The following is a 16,902-nucleotide window of genomic DNA, read 5'->3' as shown; positions in this document are numbered from 1 at the left end:
ATATATTATCGCTGCAACATGAGGCTGAGGTAGAGAGCATAGACATGACAGAATTAACTGGGGAGACATGTACTCTGAATAAGATTATTATAAAATTGCGTTTTTAGCTCAATTTTAAAAGTTGCCAATACCTTTTCATAAAATATAAATTAGTAGCCAACAGTAGTGGGAAGTAATAAAGTACAAAAGTAAAAGTACTAACATTTTTAGATACATGTGCTTTACTAAAGCAAATGTGGATACTTTTACTTGAGAGCAGGTATATATAGACTCATTATCTACTACATTTTTTAAATGGACAGAAAAGTAAGAGTAGTTTTCCTTTCATTGGGGGGTCAGTTTTTTTAGCACATTCATGGTGATATCCCGTCTAAAGGTTCAAGCTGTCTAAAATACAGCCTGTGAATAGAATTACTGCTGATTTTAGGTCAACAGAAGCCACCAAAAATCAGCACAATACTAAATCAAGATAACCACAAACATTATGTCACATCTTTTTAAATCTTCAGCACTTTTACTTAAGTATAGATTGATATTTTTCCAGCTCATTTTTTTGTACTTTTACTTAAGTAAAACAAATGAGTACTTCTTCCACCACTGTTGGCCGAATAAGAATTGTATTCACACTTTTGTAACTGTAGCAGAACAGACCTCTACCATCTTGTTCTCACTTGGGAATTTGGGTTAAACAGTATTTTCAACAAGTGCAAACAAAGAACATGTTTTTGCTTTTAAATGCAATCTAGAGAGAAACCAGGGCATGTACTACATGGACTGATAAAGGATTCGGGGTTCCCAAAACGATCACATTGTAGACTACAATAAGGCAGCAGCTGAAAATGTTGCAGGAAAAAACACTTTGCACATCCACTTCTTAGAAAGTGTCCATTACTTGACACATTTGCCTTTATACTGAACACTGTCCTGTTCAGCATCGATATCCATCCCACTCAAGTCCATCTCAACCAGCAGAGAGCAATGAAGTGGTGTTTTTCTGTCACAAGTCTGTCACTTTATTCTCCACTGCAGCAGCAATCTGCTGGAGTCGGTATCCCAGCTGCATTTTTTGGGCTGTGGGGTCCTCCTCCAGTGCTGCTATGATCTGAAGAGAAGAACAAAACACACCAAATAAGGCTTTTCTTTAAAACTAAATTATTGTGCAACCTGGTGGTTTAGGGCACTGCACATTTGTGGTTGATACCACCAAGTAAGTCTCATGACTGCCAGCCCTGACCATTTTCCAATGTCTTTCCCTTTCACTCCAATTTAGTCTTCATGGCTCTCCTGACTAAGAAAGCCTATGGCCCGTGTACAGTAGCTAACATACAGTACACTAGTCAATAAATATATATTAGCCTTTAAATGACTTTTAATTTGTCAGTGAATAATAAGTAGATATTAACTGGTAGAAAAAGTTTCAAAGTTAGTCGTCTGGACATCTGTTTTTGAAATAGAGATGTTGTTTCGACTGCTATCTGGAAATCGTTTACAATCTGAAGGAACTGGACCAACTAAGCAAACAGGTCCTCTCCTACTGGACAATTGCTGCAAGGGTGATTGTTAACTGATGCAGTTGGCTTCTCATTTCTTGAAACAAGCATGTGGAAAGTCAAATCCCGTGGTCATGACAGTGTTTTTGAGGGTCAAATCATTGGCATCAAGCAGAGAAAACGCGGAAACTAATCTACAACAGATCTGAACCCCAGCGACGAGCTGGAGAGGGCTTTGTGCAGTGGTCACTCTCACACATAACACACGGAATGAAAATAAATCTTTTGACATTATTGAAGCGAAAGTAATCAAAGCAAACGGCTGTCTAAATAAATATTTGAGTGTGTGACGGGTGACCCCCTTTTTTTTGTTCAGACAGTGTTGGAAGTGATACTGTTCCGAGCTAAATAAAGATTTGTGATGTGAAAATTGCACCCAAACAGTATGAACAAGGGCAGACAAAATGATGTACAGAACCATCTCATAACTTTGTCCATACCATTTTCAGTAGCAAATATATAATTCTATTCATTCGTTAGTTTTCCTGGTACAATAATGAAATCATACCTGGTCATAGTATTTATTGATGTATTTGTAGAGTTCATGCAGTGCCACCAGGTAGTTGAGCTCTCCAGAGTAATTCTGAAATAGTTAGCACACAGTCGGATGGTTTGCTTATTCAGTGTTATGACTGACATAATGTGTGACAGAGGACTGACCCTTGATAATTCAGCGAGAGCAGAGTTCATCTCCTGGTCGCTGGCTGAGATTGTCTGCCTGATGTCGGCATAGTACCTGTGTAGATAGACAAAGGAGAAACGCATTCTGAAAAACACGCATTCAAATACATTTTAGGTAACCGATTTTGAAAGTGGATGATACCTTTCAACCATCTGCTTGTAACGAGGGATGTCTCTGGCATACAGCAGCTTATTTATGGGAGAGTCCTTTATTTAATACAAAAAAAAAAATCCAAAACAGATCTTTGTGAGTAAAAACAGTGAACAAATGTAAAAACACATAAAAACACAACACATTTTTTCATACAGTGACTTTTCTAATATCCAAATAATAATAGCTCTGGATGAATACATAGTTTTGTTGGGAGTTGAACATCTTACCCTTCCCAGTTTGTGCTCAGCGATCGTACAAGAATCCATGAATGTCTGGGAAATGACTGAGAGCACAGCATCCACGTGGTCTGAGGCTTGGACGTCAAAAATTAATTGAGGGTTTTTCACAATATTGATCCAGAAACGCAGAGGAAGACTAGAAAAGCAGAGCAGAGATGAAGAAGAGCCCTCATTCAACAGTGCTTGTGTGTGAGTCTGTTTTTGCACCTGTTGGTCTTCCAGATGTGGATCGTCTCTGGGTCAGTGATGCCGTGTCGCCCTGCCTGGTCATCCAATAAGTCAAAAAAATACTTTACTGCCAGAGGAACCGGGCGGCTGGTACTGAGGATTACCATGAATAGATCATCCACAAACTTTTGTAACGTTCCCTAAAAAACAAGTGGAAAAGCATGTCAAACGTAGTCATTTGGTTGTCACTTGGTCCTCGTCTAACACAATAACGTTTGATTGGTTTTATGCTGACAGTTTACCTTCATGGACAGTAGTCTGGTAAGGTAGATTTCTGGGATAGCTTTGGCCCTCTCTCTCTCCCTCATGCTGCCTCTACGATGCTTGGGCAGTTCAGGCTCTTCACTGGCTTTAACCAGGTGCCACAATCTCACTCCACCTTCATCTGCATCCTCCAGCATAGGAGTTTCTGTGTTGTGAGAAATTAAATTTAGAGAGGTGATCGAAATAATAGCAGTTAAAAATAGACACTAGAGTCAAGGAAAGACCAAGGAAAGATATCAGTCAACTCCAAGTTGGTACTTACTTTCTCCAGCTACATATTCATGGTTGTCATGATGGATGTGCTTGGTGTGGCGAGGTATGAGTGCGACAGTAGCACCATCTGGTACCTGCAGAACAGTAAACAATCGATAACATTATTAACCGCATTTGTTCATAGAATACGATCTGTCCAGATGGCTGGTACTGACCTTGTAGTGCTGCAGAGTGTTAAGGCGTTTCCAATTGCCTTGTACCACTGACGTCAGGTCCTCGTCGGACAAGATCAGGTGCCCGGCCACCCCTGACCGCCACTCTAGTTTGAAACATATACACAGAAAATATTTTCTAGTACAAAAAGAATATGTATGGGACAGTAGTTTGCCCTTTTGAATGAGAATGACAATAGAAAAAGTATATATATATATATATATATATATATATATATATATATATATATATATATATATATATATATATATATATATATATATCATGAAATATAAAAAAGGAATGTTGCCGCATTTCTGAGCAAAACATTTTCACCCACTGAGCATTTATTTGTAAAGCACTGCAAGTGCTTTACAAATAAAGTTGGAATTTGGAATGGATTGGATTTTGTGTGATACTTGAACCTCAACTAAGAGTTTAATAGCCACGTTCTTAAGATTGTAAACAAATAATTGACTGCATCTTTATTTAAACAGGAAATTCCCACAGAGATTCAGAATCTCTTTTTCAGGAGAGTCCTGACCCAGAGGGGAGGAGCCTATTGTACATAGTTGTTAGTGGTAGGAGTAACCAGAGGGAGCATAAGCAGACACGGGAAGAACATGCAAACTCCCACAGAAAGGTCACACGCAAGAATCGAACCCCAGCTCGCTGTGAAGTGCTACCATGCTGTCCAATTTAATCAGATTATAAATACCAAGATTATCTAAAAAAAAGAATCCCCCCTGATGCATCATACCTAAATCCAGAGAGTCAGCATGCGGCCTGTGTGAGAAGGACGTGCCCTTAAAGACTTGGTCCAGGATCTTCTCTTTGACCTGGGAGATGGTGTCACAGTCCAGCACTTTGGAGGTCAGGGGCTGGCTGTCACTGAGGCCGCTTCCTTGTACCAGGACATTTACAGTCTGCAGCAGAGCACACAGTACCGGTAATCAGCGGGAGCACTAAAGCACATTAACGTTAACAAAGCATTTTCAAGAGCATACCAGGGTTTTGTACTCGACATCTTCTCTTAGCAACCGGTTGTCATTAAGAGTATATTTGGCCTTTCCTGTCACTGCATCCACTGGGCCTTTGTCCACCTGGTGCTTTATGGCCCTGAACAGCATGTACAACGGTTCTCCTGCTGAATCCTGTACACAGAACAAAGGGTGAGTGGGCTAAAAAGAGCTATAAAACATGTTGATTAGATTATTTAACAGAAAGTAGAGTACTTAAGTTATGCGTCATTGTAAATCAAAGAAAAATAAGATGATAATTAATTATATTCAAATGTAGGAGAGTATTATTTGTCTCGTTAATAACCAGCAAACCTTTTAATCAACCAATTCAATCGTTATTTACTTTCAATTTATCTCTAATTCTTCCCAAATGAAAAGACAGAAATATTTTTGGAACGTTACATTTAGGTGATAGACCAAGACTGACCCTCAGGAAAATGTATAGACAGATGGACATCCAGTTGGTGAGCAGCTTCTCTACAACCGTCTCTGTCCTGTAGTGATACAACAGTAGAAATCAGTGTTTTAAATATACAAATTCTTCATCTTCCTCCCGTCTAATGCCTTGTGGCATGTGCTGACCTCCGAAGCATCAGTTTGGGGTTCTTGGCCACATACTGGTCCACCAGGTCGTTCAGAAGGGTCTTCAGGATGTCGGTGAAGTACTCCAGCTTGCCATGCAGGGACACCGTCAGTAGAGAGGCCACATATGCCCGATCCCTAGGCGAGAATGTGCGCTGGCTTTCCAATGTGTGGATGAACTACAAGTACAGAAGACAGGCATTCATACATCTAAATGTCTCTGCAAACCTATCTGCAGTTTAGCCTTAAAATCTTCTATTAAACTGTTTTTGATATTTGTGTGATTTTTAGAAAGTTAAGGAATGTCATTGTAAAGGCAACCAAATACCTTGGTGAGGAAGAGTTTGCTGTTGAGTAGTTTGGATAGCTGCACCAGACCCTGCTCCACTGTCTGCCTTCGACACTCCTGAACGTCCAAATCCCGTCGCAGTGGGGACTCCCGGTGGCCAGGGAAGAAAATACGTTCTGCATACATGCGGTAGTCAAGGAAGGGGATGCCTGAACCCACCAGATCACTTGACATGTCCATCATCTCTGTCATCAAGTCTGGAAGGTGTCAGAAGAAGGTTAGATTTCAATATTAAGGAAAGGCTCAATACTGATTTTGATACCACATTGATAATAAAAGGGTCCTTTCAGGGCAACATGGGACTCGGGGCACTGTCCATTGCCCAAAGGTCGCAAGTTCAGTTCCCGCTCGAATCAAGTTCTGTTGTTGTGTCCTTCAGTTAACACACATTGCCTAGTATGAAAGTGGTGTGTACGTGAATGACAGGTGATGATCGGAGGAAACGATGGCGCAGTCTTTCCCAGCGCAGCTACATAACTGGTTTACCATCACAGAATATGGGATGAAAGAATAATAACTATGTAGCGCTTTGAGAGGCATCAACAATGAGTTGGTGAGAGAAGCTTGGGGTTGATTTATTAAATATAAAAAAATAGTTATTATTTTACCCCATCAAGGCTCTATAAAATGAATATAATATCAGAAATGATCTATGTTGGAAATGTCGAATTTTTTCAGGTACATTGAATATTAATAATAATCCATTTTGAAAATGTGGAATGAAGCAGAGGCTCCTACCCTGAAAATGTAGAAAAAGGGAATAATTGGCAATGCAATGTGCAAGGGAATGTTAGGGAGATTTTGTAATAAACGGATTGGCACATCCAAATGAACTTTCAACAACTTTGGACTTTATCTTTACACACAGCAATAATCACCCTGAATTTTAATGACCCATACATCCATCGACACAGTGCCACTACATACACTGATCCAAAAGTGAGCAGTTCGCATCCCTCTCTCGACATTAACATTCTTGCTTGAATGGGCCGGCCCACTGGCCCACAAGTTACAGATGCAACTCCAGTTCCCTCAGGTGAATAGTGCCTTTGTATCCGTGGGCAAGACATTTAACCCGCCTCGCCCCAATGCGAATGTGTGTGTATGGGTGTGAAAGTTTTTTTTATTTATTTTTTCACTTTTCCAGTTTTCCAATTTTATATATATTAAATGATTTTATAATTTGTTAACCGCTGATAAACAGTGTTTAGAGTTTCAGACATTGATTTGCCAAAGGCTCTGTGTGATCTTTGTTATTCCTTGTTAAACATTTCTTTGTACTTGCATGCTGCCCTGTTTGCTTTGACACAGTGAAACAACACATTTCTCTGATTGGCAAACCCGCTCGCCCCAGACTACAAGCACGTCTTTGTATGTTTGTAGTCTTGGCTGACAGGCTGCCATTTTGTATCAAATATACTTTTTTTTTTAATCACTCGTTAATATGTGCAATTACTGTCGTGATTCGTGTGAAATTACTGTGAAATTCATGTGCAATCCATGTGCCGTCGTGACACATATTCATCTGCAATTACTGTCGTGATCACATGCAATGGTATTTATGTATTTATTTATTTTTATCTTTATTATTTTTCCCTTGTTGGGAAATGGAGTGTTTTTCAAACTTCCTACAAGTTATCTGTTCTTTTCCTCTGTATCTACCTCTGTATCTACCTGCGTTGCATCAATGAAATTTCCCCAAGTGGGACAATAAAGGAATATCTTATCTTATCTTAAAATGTTATTATCTGTTTTACCAGTGAACTCCTTCTTGCATCGGTCTCTCACACTAGTCTCCAGGTTTTCCAGTTGTATCTGAACTTTCTTATAGTCCCTCAAAGCCTGCTTGCTCTTCCTCCTGAAATAACAAATTTGAGCAGAAATAAAAGGGTCAAGACAGTATGTCAAACTTGAGTTTTTACATTTTGTCAAAAAATAACTGACCTGTAGATGAGAACAATGATGAGGACGATTAGAGCCACAATTGAAGCTCCCACTCCCACTCCAATCTGGGCCTCCAAAGGGAATGTGGCCAGACTGGGGTTGTCATACTGCACTTTACCAAGGGAGAAGTGCAGGTTTCCCATACGGACCTGAAATGAACATTTGAGCCTACAGACATTACATTCTTAAGATACATACAGTACAAACAGCCAATTAGGAACTCACTGTGAACTCAGGCAGGCTGTCAGACCCCTCCCGTTGTTTTCCATTGCCAGCGGGTGCGGGCTGCTGAGGAGGGGGCTCACAGTACAGGTGGTTCTTGGTTAAAGTCTTCACTGCACACACTCCCTCCCCCATCTGAACCAACACCTCATCTTTGGTCATGGCCAGGTCCAGGTTCTCGCCCTGCGGACCACGCAAAATCTTATTGTTTGACTCTGAATAGCGGCAAGCAATAAAGCTGATATGAAATTGTTTTGATTCAAACCTCCAATTGGATAAAGCTGCCCGGATTGTAGCGGTAGACCTTCAGTGGGTCCTGCTGGCTGAGGGGCTGTAGAATGGGGTTGGGTTCGTACTTAAAAGGCTGGCTGTTCAGAGTGCTGAAGTCAAAACTGAGGTTATCCAACTGAAACTCTACTTTGACCACTGAATTTTGCACAGTGGGGTCTACCACAGGAGAATGGCACAGGATGAGAGAGGAGGAGTTTACTTCACATGGGCCCACAAACTGAAGACACAAAACAAATTGAAAACTCAATGCAAAACTGTAGTGACATTGACACAAATTAAAACAATTAAAAACATTCTAGCCATATCCACAGACCTGTTTGAAATCGGTTTCAGTCCTGCTTTTTCGGCCACTTCTCCTCTTTCGGCTCTTAGCTTTAGTCTGCGCAATGGAAGTTTCCAACAGAGAGAAGGTGACCACCATGCGGGGCCTCTGCACCACATCCAGGTTGTAGCCATACACATAGATCAGTCGGCCACCGCTAAGAAGAAAAGAAAACAAGACATTTGCCAATAATTTTGCCAAAAAAATTGCACTTAGGGATCAATATTCTTACCCCATGAAACTGTTGGCAGGTGAGGCGTGGGTGACATTGGGATTGGAGGTATAGAGATAGTTTGTTGAGAGAAGGTGGCGCTGGCTGTGACCATAATGCAGAGTGAGCCGATGTTCTCCAGTCTCTTTACTTGGGCCCGTCTCACACTGTACACTGGACATGTCCACCTCTGAGACACTGGAGTACCAGGCCCAGAAGATTAAATAATTTAAGTGAAGGTAGAAATGACGAAATACAAAAACAGTGGGGCACAGAAGACTTACATGTTACAGAGCACTCTTCCTACTGTAATGCTGAGATCTGCTGGACGCCCTGTTAGCAAGTTTTGGCCAGTAATGTTGAGAATAGTTCCTCCAGCCATAGGGCCCCTTATAGGTGACATACTCATGATTAATGGATCCTGAAAAGTACATCGATAACATTCAAATATACTCCAGATTTCTCCAGCAATACCTGAAGTTGAATTGCAGTTACCTGATAGCTGAACATTTGGCTGGACAGACCAAACTCCCCTCCGCTGACAGTGACGGACACGTGACCTTCAGTCTTTCCTCCACTGGCCTTGGTCTTGCACACAATCCTGGCCACAAACAATTGTTATGTTATTACTGTCAGGCAATACATTTTGTAACAACTAATGACACTAACATGGCATTTGAATAAAAATGTACGTCAAATATCGGCACTTATAGAGGCAGCAGGGTTTGGAAAGTAGAATGAAAACAAAAAAGTCCTTTTGGTTAAAACTATTTTTACAATTTTATAAAAAAAATATTTTTGTCACAAAAATGACTTGTGTGTGCTGTGAGGCCTTATATTTATTATATATTTCATATATTTCTATTGAGCTGTGTACCTGGAGGACACCTCATAGAGACTCGGGATGACCGTGCAGGGAACCCCAGCCACAGACACAGAGTGGAGAATGTCTTCAGGCTTCTGTCCCAGGTTCGAGCCCGTTATGGTGACCGTAGTTCCTCCCTCCAACAAGCCAGACAGCGGTTCAATCTAACAGGCAAAGTGTTATCAGGGTTTTGTTGTGTTCCACTTGATTCTACAAGAGGGTGGATTCTTACTGAGAGTATGACCGGTGCAGGACACGTCTTCTCTACAAGCTGGCTGCAGGTGTCGGAGTACACGCAGCTGGCCTGAGCCCCACCACACCACACACAGCCATATTTCTGATCCGCTGTGTGGCAGCGGCTACAGTCTGAGCGCCCCACTGAGCAGTTGTACAGTGTCACTAACCAGAGCACAAACTTGCAGTTAGCAAACTGATGTGATTTTGTTCAAAGATGATCCTCAAATTCAATATTTATTGCCATTGTCATAATAAAATAACATTTAATTTAGAGCACCAAACACTGCATAGTAAATGTTGCAAAACCCATCCCACAAACCCCATAAATAATTACTGTATAAAAATTGAGTTCAATACTATTGACATAGAACACATATGCAAAGCCTTTCCGTTACACTTTGTAATGTAATTTTCACCTTTAAAGCATAACATAAGCGGTCCGACAGATGCTTCTAGTTCTAGTAAAACTTTTCAAAATACTTCAATGATTTTTTGGTGGACAAAGAACGCAGATTCACTTAGGACATGAGCCGACTGCTAAGCACTCACCGTATAAGTCTGGTGTGCTGTCCACATGAAATGTATCACGTCTTTTCACATAAACCATGGCATTATATTCCTCCAACTGTGCGGAGTATTCATACTGGAAAAGAAACAGTGGAATATGGAATATATATATATCAATTAATATAATATTTATTCAGATTTTTAATCTTTTTTTCATTACAATCATAAATTGGAAATAAAATAGTAATATCATAAAAAAATATATCTACAATTATTTTTGGATTACAGATGGATGTTTGCACTTTTTAGCGTATCTGCTTTCGGTCTTAAAAGCTCCAACATTGGCTGATATTTTGTCTGGGTGCCACCTGTGACCTGACTGAAGGACATAATCATCCTAAAGCCTGTGGTACCAAGAATATTAACAATATGCCAAAGGGTTTGTGAGTGTTGGGAACTACTTCAAATACATCAGGTACCCCATCACATTCCATATTACATACTCTTTTCTTTATAATACACACTGCCTGTCCAAAAAAATGTTGCCACTTGGATTTAACTAAGCAAAATACAGTAGTTACAAGCCTCCTACTGGATAGTTAAACCCAACTGATGCAACAACCACATGGAAAGACAAATCCTGTGGTCATGGAAAAGATGTCAGTGTGTTTGAGAAGGGTCAAATCATTGGCATCAAGCACAGAAAACATCGAAGGAGAAGCAGAAACTAATCTACTCCAGATCTGAACCCCAGTGAGAGTGTTTGGGACGAGCTGGAGAAGGTTTTGTGCAGTGGTCACTCTCTCCGTCATCAATACAAGATCAACTTGTGAAAAATAATGCAACACTGGATGTAAATAAATCTTTTAATATTAAGTTTAATTAAACTATGCCACAGCGAATGTGTACTGTAATCAAAGCAAAAGGCGGTCCTACCAAATATTAAGAGCGTGAGACCCTTTTTTCCCTGTGGAGACCTTTTTATTGGACAGACAGTGCAATGTATTTATATAAACCAGGAGAGTAAAAGTGCAATACATCATAATATATTGGAGCCCTATAGACAAAAAGCTACCTCGTGCAGCTGACAGGTGATGTCAAAGTTAGATGGGTTTATGTCATCCATCTCCACGTAGGCATCCACCACCACAGTCTGACCCTCGATGACCAGCACACACTCATAATCCAGATCTGAGTCCTGTACAAACATCTTAATATTACTATATTGTTATAAAATACTGTTCAGATTTGTTTTAAAGCAGTTGTTCACCAATAGATACATTACTTGAGCAGTTAGAATTGAACTTGCTCTGCTTGAGAGGGAAATTTTACCTGATACAGGTGCAGGTTGTGTGCCAAGAGTGTAATCTTCCTCTGGACTCTCACAGGCAGCAGTGAGGAGCCCTGGATCTTCTCTACACAAGGGCATGCAGAGGCCCCCCAGCTCACATAAGACCCGTCGTCTCCCTGAAACATCACAGCAAATTACTAAAACATGTCATTTTCAATAAAAAAAAAATATTTAATACACTGTCACATCTTAAATTTACATCTAGAGATCATTTTTGCAAACCCCTGCTCCTGCTTTGGAAACCACTGCTACAGGAAAATGATTACTCAGGGAGGGTCAGACAAAATAACTTTTTAACATGTATGTGTTGATTTTGTGGTATGTTGGATAAGTTTAATTATGAACGTTGTCAGTTAAAATGTTAGTTGTTTTTTTTAAAGGAAATAGAACCCTAGAACCATAGAATACATATACAGCCATATTGGCTACTGCCCCCACTGCACACTCGTGTAGGGATCATCCCTTTCAAGAATCTAATCTGAAAACAATACTTTTGGGGGATACGCTACACATTGCTCTGTTAATACCATGAATATATTTGGAACCGTGAGGAAAGCATGAAAAATGGGTGTGAACTCACAGGGAGAAAGCCCTCGTCTTGGTCATATTGATAGTCTGGCTCAGAGTCGTGGAGAAGAGGGGAAGGGGGTGGCGGGGCATGCTCCATCTCTCCATCTCCTGACAGGACTGTCCCAGCTGAAAACGTTGCGGTGTCATTTTCAACCTGCTTCATTTGGTCTTCTGGTTCTTCTTTGTCTTTTGGCCACACCAGCACCTTGGGGCTTTCAGTTGGTGGGTTAAAAGGTGGAGGCGGAGGAGGGTTGCTTGTTTGGAACTCAATAGGCTCAGAGTCCGTAGCTTCACCCACAAAGAAGGGTGTGGGTAGAGGAAAAGTATTTGAATCGAGAATAGTTGGCCCAGAAACGTCTTGGATTATAGCTGGCGTCTCTGCTGGCATCACCTGGGACACCATGTCTGGTTCAGTGTGGGGAATCATCAAAGGTATGACATGGTCTAATTCTCCACTTTGACCATCAGCCTGAGTAACTGGGACCAAATGAGGACTTTCATTTGTGGCAGTAGTCGCCTCAGTGTGGCTTTCAGTAACAGGTAGAGTGGGGGGAAGGGCACTACTAGTCTGGGTGTTTGTTGCTGTGGCGATGGGATGGGTGGTAGTCTCTGGAGTTGTAGTAACAGCCGTTGTGGTGACAGCAGTAGGAGTCGTACTCATAGTAGTTGTAAGGATGGTGGTGGTGGCAAGGGTGGTGGTGGTGGTTAGGGGTAAAGTGGTGGTAGGGGGCGCCAAAGTGGTAGTTGTCGCGGCAACAGTCACTGTAGTCAGAGTTGATGCAGGCATCAGGTCTGTGGTGATGATCTCCAGGGCTTTGGAAGTGGGGGGAGGAGATGTAGGGAGTTTGAACTGGAGGTGAGGCGACAATGGGAGAGATTAGGAGCAAATGTGACACAAATAACTTAAATAAACAAAAAAGACAAAAAATATAAAAGCGCTTGATTATGGGAAAAGCCATGGCATCTAAACTAAATGCAGGGCAATGACATCTTATGTATGGATGTACTGTATCACATTTTATCTGCACTGTTCTTTTTTTTAAATATGTATTTGTGCAAGATGTCTGTAAGTCCTCAGTCGCCCAGGCTGGTTCCATAAGCAAAGATAATTTAATTCTGTCAATTGGACAAACGTTTTAAGAGCGAAGATATTTCGACACTTATCCTCTGGCGGGGAATTGATGACAGTTCACACCTTAGAAGTTAGATTAGTTCAAAAGACTTACCAAAAGATACTTCTCACTGTTAACAGCTAGTTAGTGTCAGATCAGAGACTTACAAGGAAGTGACTCACCAGTTCTGTCAGAGAAAGAGCGGCAAAACATCTACACTCTTAAAAAAACTCTCAAAACCTTTGTCCATTTGACAGAATTAAATATGTTTTTGCAATATTTGTGCAACAAAATTGTGCATCAACAGCTTAGGACGAACATACCTTAACACATTAAGAACATACAAGTCGGTTGAAAATAAGAGCTTTTTGGTTTTCCTGTTATTATGTGGAGAATTGCTTCTTTAACAAATTACCAATTGTTTTTTACTAGCACTTGTATGGCTTTAAGAGATTAACATCGAGAAATGCAATGGTAGTGCTTATGTAATATATTGTTTGTAATGAGTGAAGAGGTACTTACATGCTGGTTGTAAATGATAACTCCCTCTTCACAGGTGGGTTTGTGAGCGCACGTGTGCTGATGAACACACCAGTTACAGTCCCAGCGGCTCAGGACACACCCCCGACAACTGCACAGAGAGGACATTGATGAACATGACCACCAGATTCTACTTGTCAAAAAAAGCTTTGTTGATTCCTAAATGACACCAGGCCCATTACATTATAACAGTGTAATGGATGTATATAAAGCTCAAATGCACACAGTTTTCCCAATACTAAATATCTAGCACAGAAACAAAGAGGATTAAAAGATCTTACGGCATGCTCCCAGATAGCTGCTTCACTGCTTGACAGTCAAAGATTGAGAAGTCCCTCTCTGTCACCGTCACATTACCAAAACGGAGGGACAACACCACTTTGACAAAGTCTGACAAACCGACAAATGTGAGACATAACAATAAGTACAGTGGAATACAGGTATGGCATCCAGACTGACAGAATTTGGTATTGAATCTTGCGGTTAAGCTCACCTTGTCCTGGAGACACCGCAGGCACTTGTCTGGGGTGTGGGGAGCGACAGGAGACGCCTGTGGAGCCGACTGTGGCAGAACTTTGACTGTTCTGGAAGAAACAGGTGTAGGACTCTCCAGACTCCAACACAGGGAGACCCGGGACAAAGAGAGATATCTGAAGACACACCAAAGGAGACATAAAATTATAATTGGGTTTTAGTGACACATTAGTGACATAGAACATTAATTTCAATGTTATTAATATGTGTGCAAAGGAATAGAATAATTGTATTAACTCCACAAAGAAAAGACGCAAAGGATATTAAAGTAGAGCATCCCTAAATCCACTACACTTCCAGGATCAGTTGTAATAGAGTGTGATGTGGGGTGGCTGAAACACACTTACCATGTGACTCTCATCCTTGCTGACATTTGCAGGGCTGAGCTCTTGAATGGTCAGACACTGTTGCTCCATGTCAAAACTCCAGAGCCACTGTCCAGACTGCTGTCCACGAGCACACTCTGACTGCAGCATGCACCTAACAAAGGACAATGCTAAGTTAGATTTAGACAGAGGGGAATGTATTTGGTAACAGACTTTCTATATGGACTTAAATGACTTAAATATTTAAGATTTATTTATTTTATTTTTTATATATATATATATATATATATATATATATATATATATATATATATATATATATATATATATATATATATATATATATATATATATATATATATATGTGTGTAATTCTTATTTCAGTCAATAGATGTCACTGCTATCCATGTTGTCATATTTTACATTGATTTCCAATAAAACACTGATTGGTATTTGCTTGGTCTAGCAACATTTTAGTTGTTTTATTATTGTCAAACAGTTTCCAAAAGTATTGCAAATCTGATACTGATTGACACTAAAACTAGTACTGAAACTAGATACTGATTTGAGCAAGTATAAATACTGAAAAAAATCATGAAAGGAGGAGAACATTTCAAACAATTGTAGAATGATCTTGAGCTCTATCAGAAATAGACCACATCATTTTTTGCAGAAAATGACAGGTATTGAGTATGCCTATTCCTTAATATCAAAATCAATTTAGATATTTTAATATCATAACACTATTGTTGATGTAATCCCTCAATAATTGTACAAGTAGGGTCCATAGCAACATAATTTTAACCTTATAGTAATTGTATTACTAGAAGCCTTAAAAGTACTATCCATTCACTGTCCAAGAGATGTTGTTTAAAAAAACTCCCATCTTACTCCCAGATTATAGTCATATATTGGAAGCATGAAATCAGTGCCAACTCCCATTTGATACTAGCAAAGATATTACATCAAATGTGTATGTATTTTAATGTGGCTCGTCCTGTTGTGTTGAGCCTCACCTTCCCTGCAGGACGCACCAGCCGCAGTATGGGTCATGGGCCAGCAGACAGGAGTGACAGTCCTCATGCCTCCAACACTCGGCCACTGGTCTCTTCTGTAGCTGTAACCAGGGAACAACTATCACCACACCATCAACATCCGGGTATATTCAGGGAGCACACACACGCTAAACCCTGGGAAATCTGATTAAGAAGAATAGGTGCCCCAATTTTCTCCACAGCAACAATGGCCACTAACTGCAGTCATTAGAATAATCCGGGGGTCATTGCTACTGCTCTGTCTCATTACGGGAGGGATGGGGGGCACTTCAGGAATGCGTTTGTGGTCTTCACTAATGCAGAAACAATAACAGGTTTTACTGGGTGATATTGAGGAATGTTTGAGTAAAGCCCAATAGCTCCAGCATAGCATAACACAATTCTTTACTATTGAGCGAACTGATTATAACTTGTAATTTACAACTAAAATACAATATTTACACCGCAACTTTACAACTACATTCTTCGTCATGGAGTGTAGATAGTTTCAGATGCGTTACATTTTTTATAGACAAATGTTTTTCATTGATGAACACATTAGTTTATTCCTTGTTTTAGTGGAATAGATGGATTATTTAACATGACTGTACACAGACTGTTGTAGTCTACCTGGCCTCCAAACTTGAAAATCAAATGTAGTTTACCTGTACTTTGCTTATGTGCCAACAATACCTATATAGGTGTAACATACTAAGTCTATTTTTATCTTACCGTATAGTAAATTGAAATATATTTTTTTTAATGCATGCCTTATTTGATTTGATGTTATATCATGTTCATTACATCAACATTTTGAGCTCCAACCAAAAGTCCAATGCATAATAAAAATGAACCTATACTAGCATGTTGTACCATGTTTGGAGTCATAATAAAAAGGTGCTTCTCTGCCTGGTCCAGAATGAGGTCTGCACTGATGGCAGTGTTCTGTTCGATGGATATGACAGCGTACTCCTCCACCTCACCATTTGGCCCCAAAAACACCTGGGGGGAAAAGCACATTAGTGGGGCCAAAGTATGTGTGGTAATATCCATATTTGCACACCATACAGTAACAGATCATATTTATAGCCTTTCATATGATTGCACAGCAACTTAACCCATCTCTTGTTTGAATGATTTTAAATTATGCACATAATTTAAGATTAAACCAAGTCTACTGTTGTTTCTTCATAATCATTACTGGAGAATCTGAGACAAAAACAGTAAATACACATTCTGTAGTGAATGAACTTGACACAATTCAAGTCCAAACATGAGATGGGGTTCATAGGAATGAGATAAGACGTAACGATGACATCATTTATAATACCGTAAATAAAT

General features: G+C 40.1%; 1 protein-coding gene across 1 annotated transcript in view; it reads right to left on the bottom strand.

Annotated features, from left to right (window-relative positions):
- Positions 1–16,902, bottom strand: part of plxnb1b (plexin b1b) — a 47,407-nt gene continuing 30,505 nt past the window's right edge. Inside the window, exons 5-38 of the mRNA XM_072451845.1 lie at positions 16,435–16,563; positions 15,544–15,644; positions 14,549–14,681; positions 14,161–14,317; positions 13,949–14,057; positions 13,650–13,758; positions 12,026–12,865; positions 11,427–11,561; positions 11,170–11,292; positions 10,137–10,230; positions 9,583–9,749; positions 9,363–9,514; positions 8,981–9,086; positions 8,770–8,906; positions 8,507–8,683; positions 8,266–8,431; positions 7,927–8,169; positions 7,665–7,844; positions 7,440–7,588; positions 7,253–7,353; positions 5,475–5,692; positions 5,147–5,325; positions 4,992–5,058; positions 4,550–4,696; positions 4,303–4,468; positions 3,545–3,648; positions 3,379–3,463; positions 3,095–3,261; positions 2,832–2,992; positions 2,613–2,760; positions 2,374–2,438; positions 2,211–2,286; positions 2,059–2,133; positions 1–1,102 (exon numbers count right to left, since the gene is read on the bottom strand). Of these exons, the coding sequence (XP_072307946.1) occupies positions 998–1,102; positions 2,059–2,133; positions 2,211–2,286; positions 2,374–2,438; positions 2,613–2,760; positions 2,832–2,992; positions 3,095–3,261; positions 3,379–3,463; positions 3,545–3,648; positions 4,303–4,468; positions 4,550–4,696; positions 4,992–5,058; positions 5,147–5,325; positions 5,475–5,692; positions 7,253–7,353; positions 7,440–7,588; positions 7,665–7,844; positions 7,927–8,169; positions 8,266–8,431; positions 8,507–8,683; positions 8,770–8,906; positions 8,981–9,086; positions 9,363–9,514; positions 9,583–9,749; positions 10,137–10,230; positions 11,170–11,292; positions 11,427–11,561; positions 12,026–12,865; positions 13,650–13,758; positions 13,949–14,057; positions 14,161–14,317; positions 14,549–14,681; positions 15,544–15,644; positions 16,435–16,563 (5,271 nt within the window). The 3' untranslated portion in view covers positions 1–997. The remainder of the gene's footprint in view (positions 1,103–2,058; positions 2,134–2,210; positions 2,287–2,373; positions 2,439–2,612; positions 2,761–2,831; positions 2,993–3,094; positions 3,262–3,378; positions 3,464–3,544; positions 3,649–4,302; positions 4,469–4,549; positions 4,697–4,991; positions 5,059–5,146; positions 5,326–5,474; positions 5,693–7,252; positions 7,354–7,439; positions 7,589–7,664; positions 7,845–7,926; positions 8,170–8,265; positions 8,432–8,506; positions 8,684–8,769; positions 8,907–8,980; positions 9,087–9,362; positions 9,515–9,582; positions 9,750–10,136; positions 10,231–11,169; positions 11,293–11,426; positions 11,562–12,025; positions 12,866–13,649; positions 13,759–13,948; positions 14,058–14,160; positions 14,318–14,548; positions 14,682–15,543; positions 15,645–16,434; positions 16,564–16,902) is intronic.

The sequence above is a fragment of the Eucyclogobius newberryi genome, unplaced genomic scaffold (genome assembly GCF_026437365.1).
Source record: "Eucyclogobius newberryi isolate DKJ021-1_F unplaced genomic scaffold, fEucNew1.0.hap1 SCAF_19, whole genome shotgun sequence".
Lineage (NCBI taxonomy): Eukaryota > Metazoa > Chordata > Actinopteri > Gobiiformes > Gobiidae > Eucyclogobius > Eucyclogobius newberryi.
This window is presented reverse-complemented; position numbering and strand designations above follow the sequence as displayed.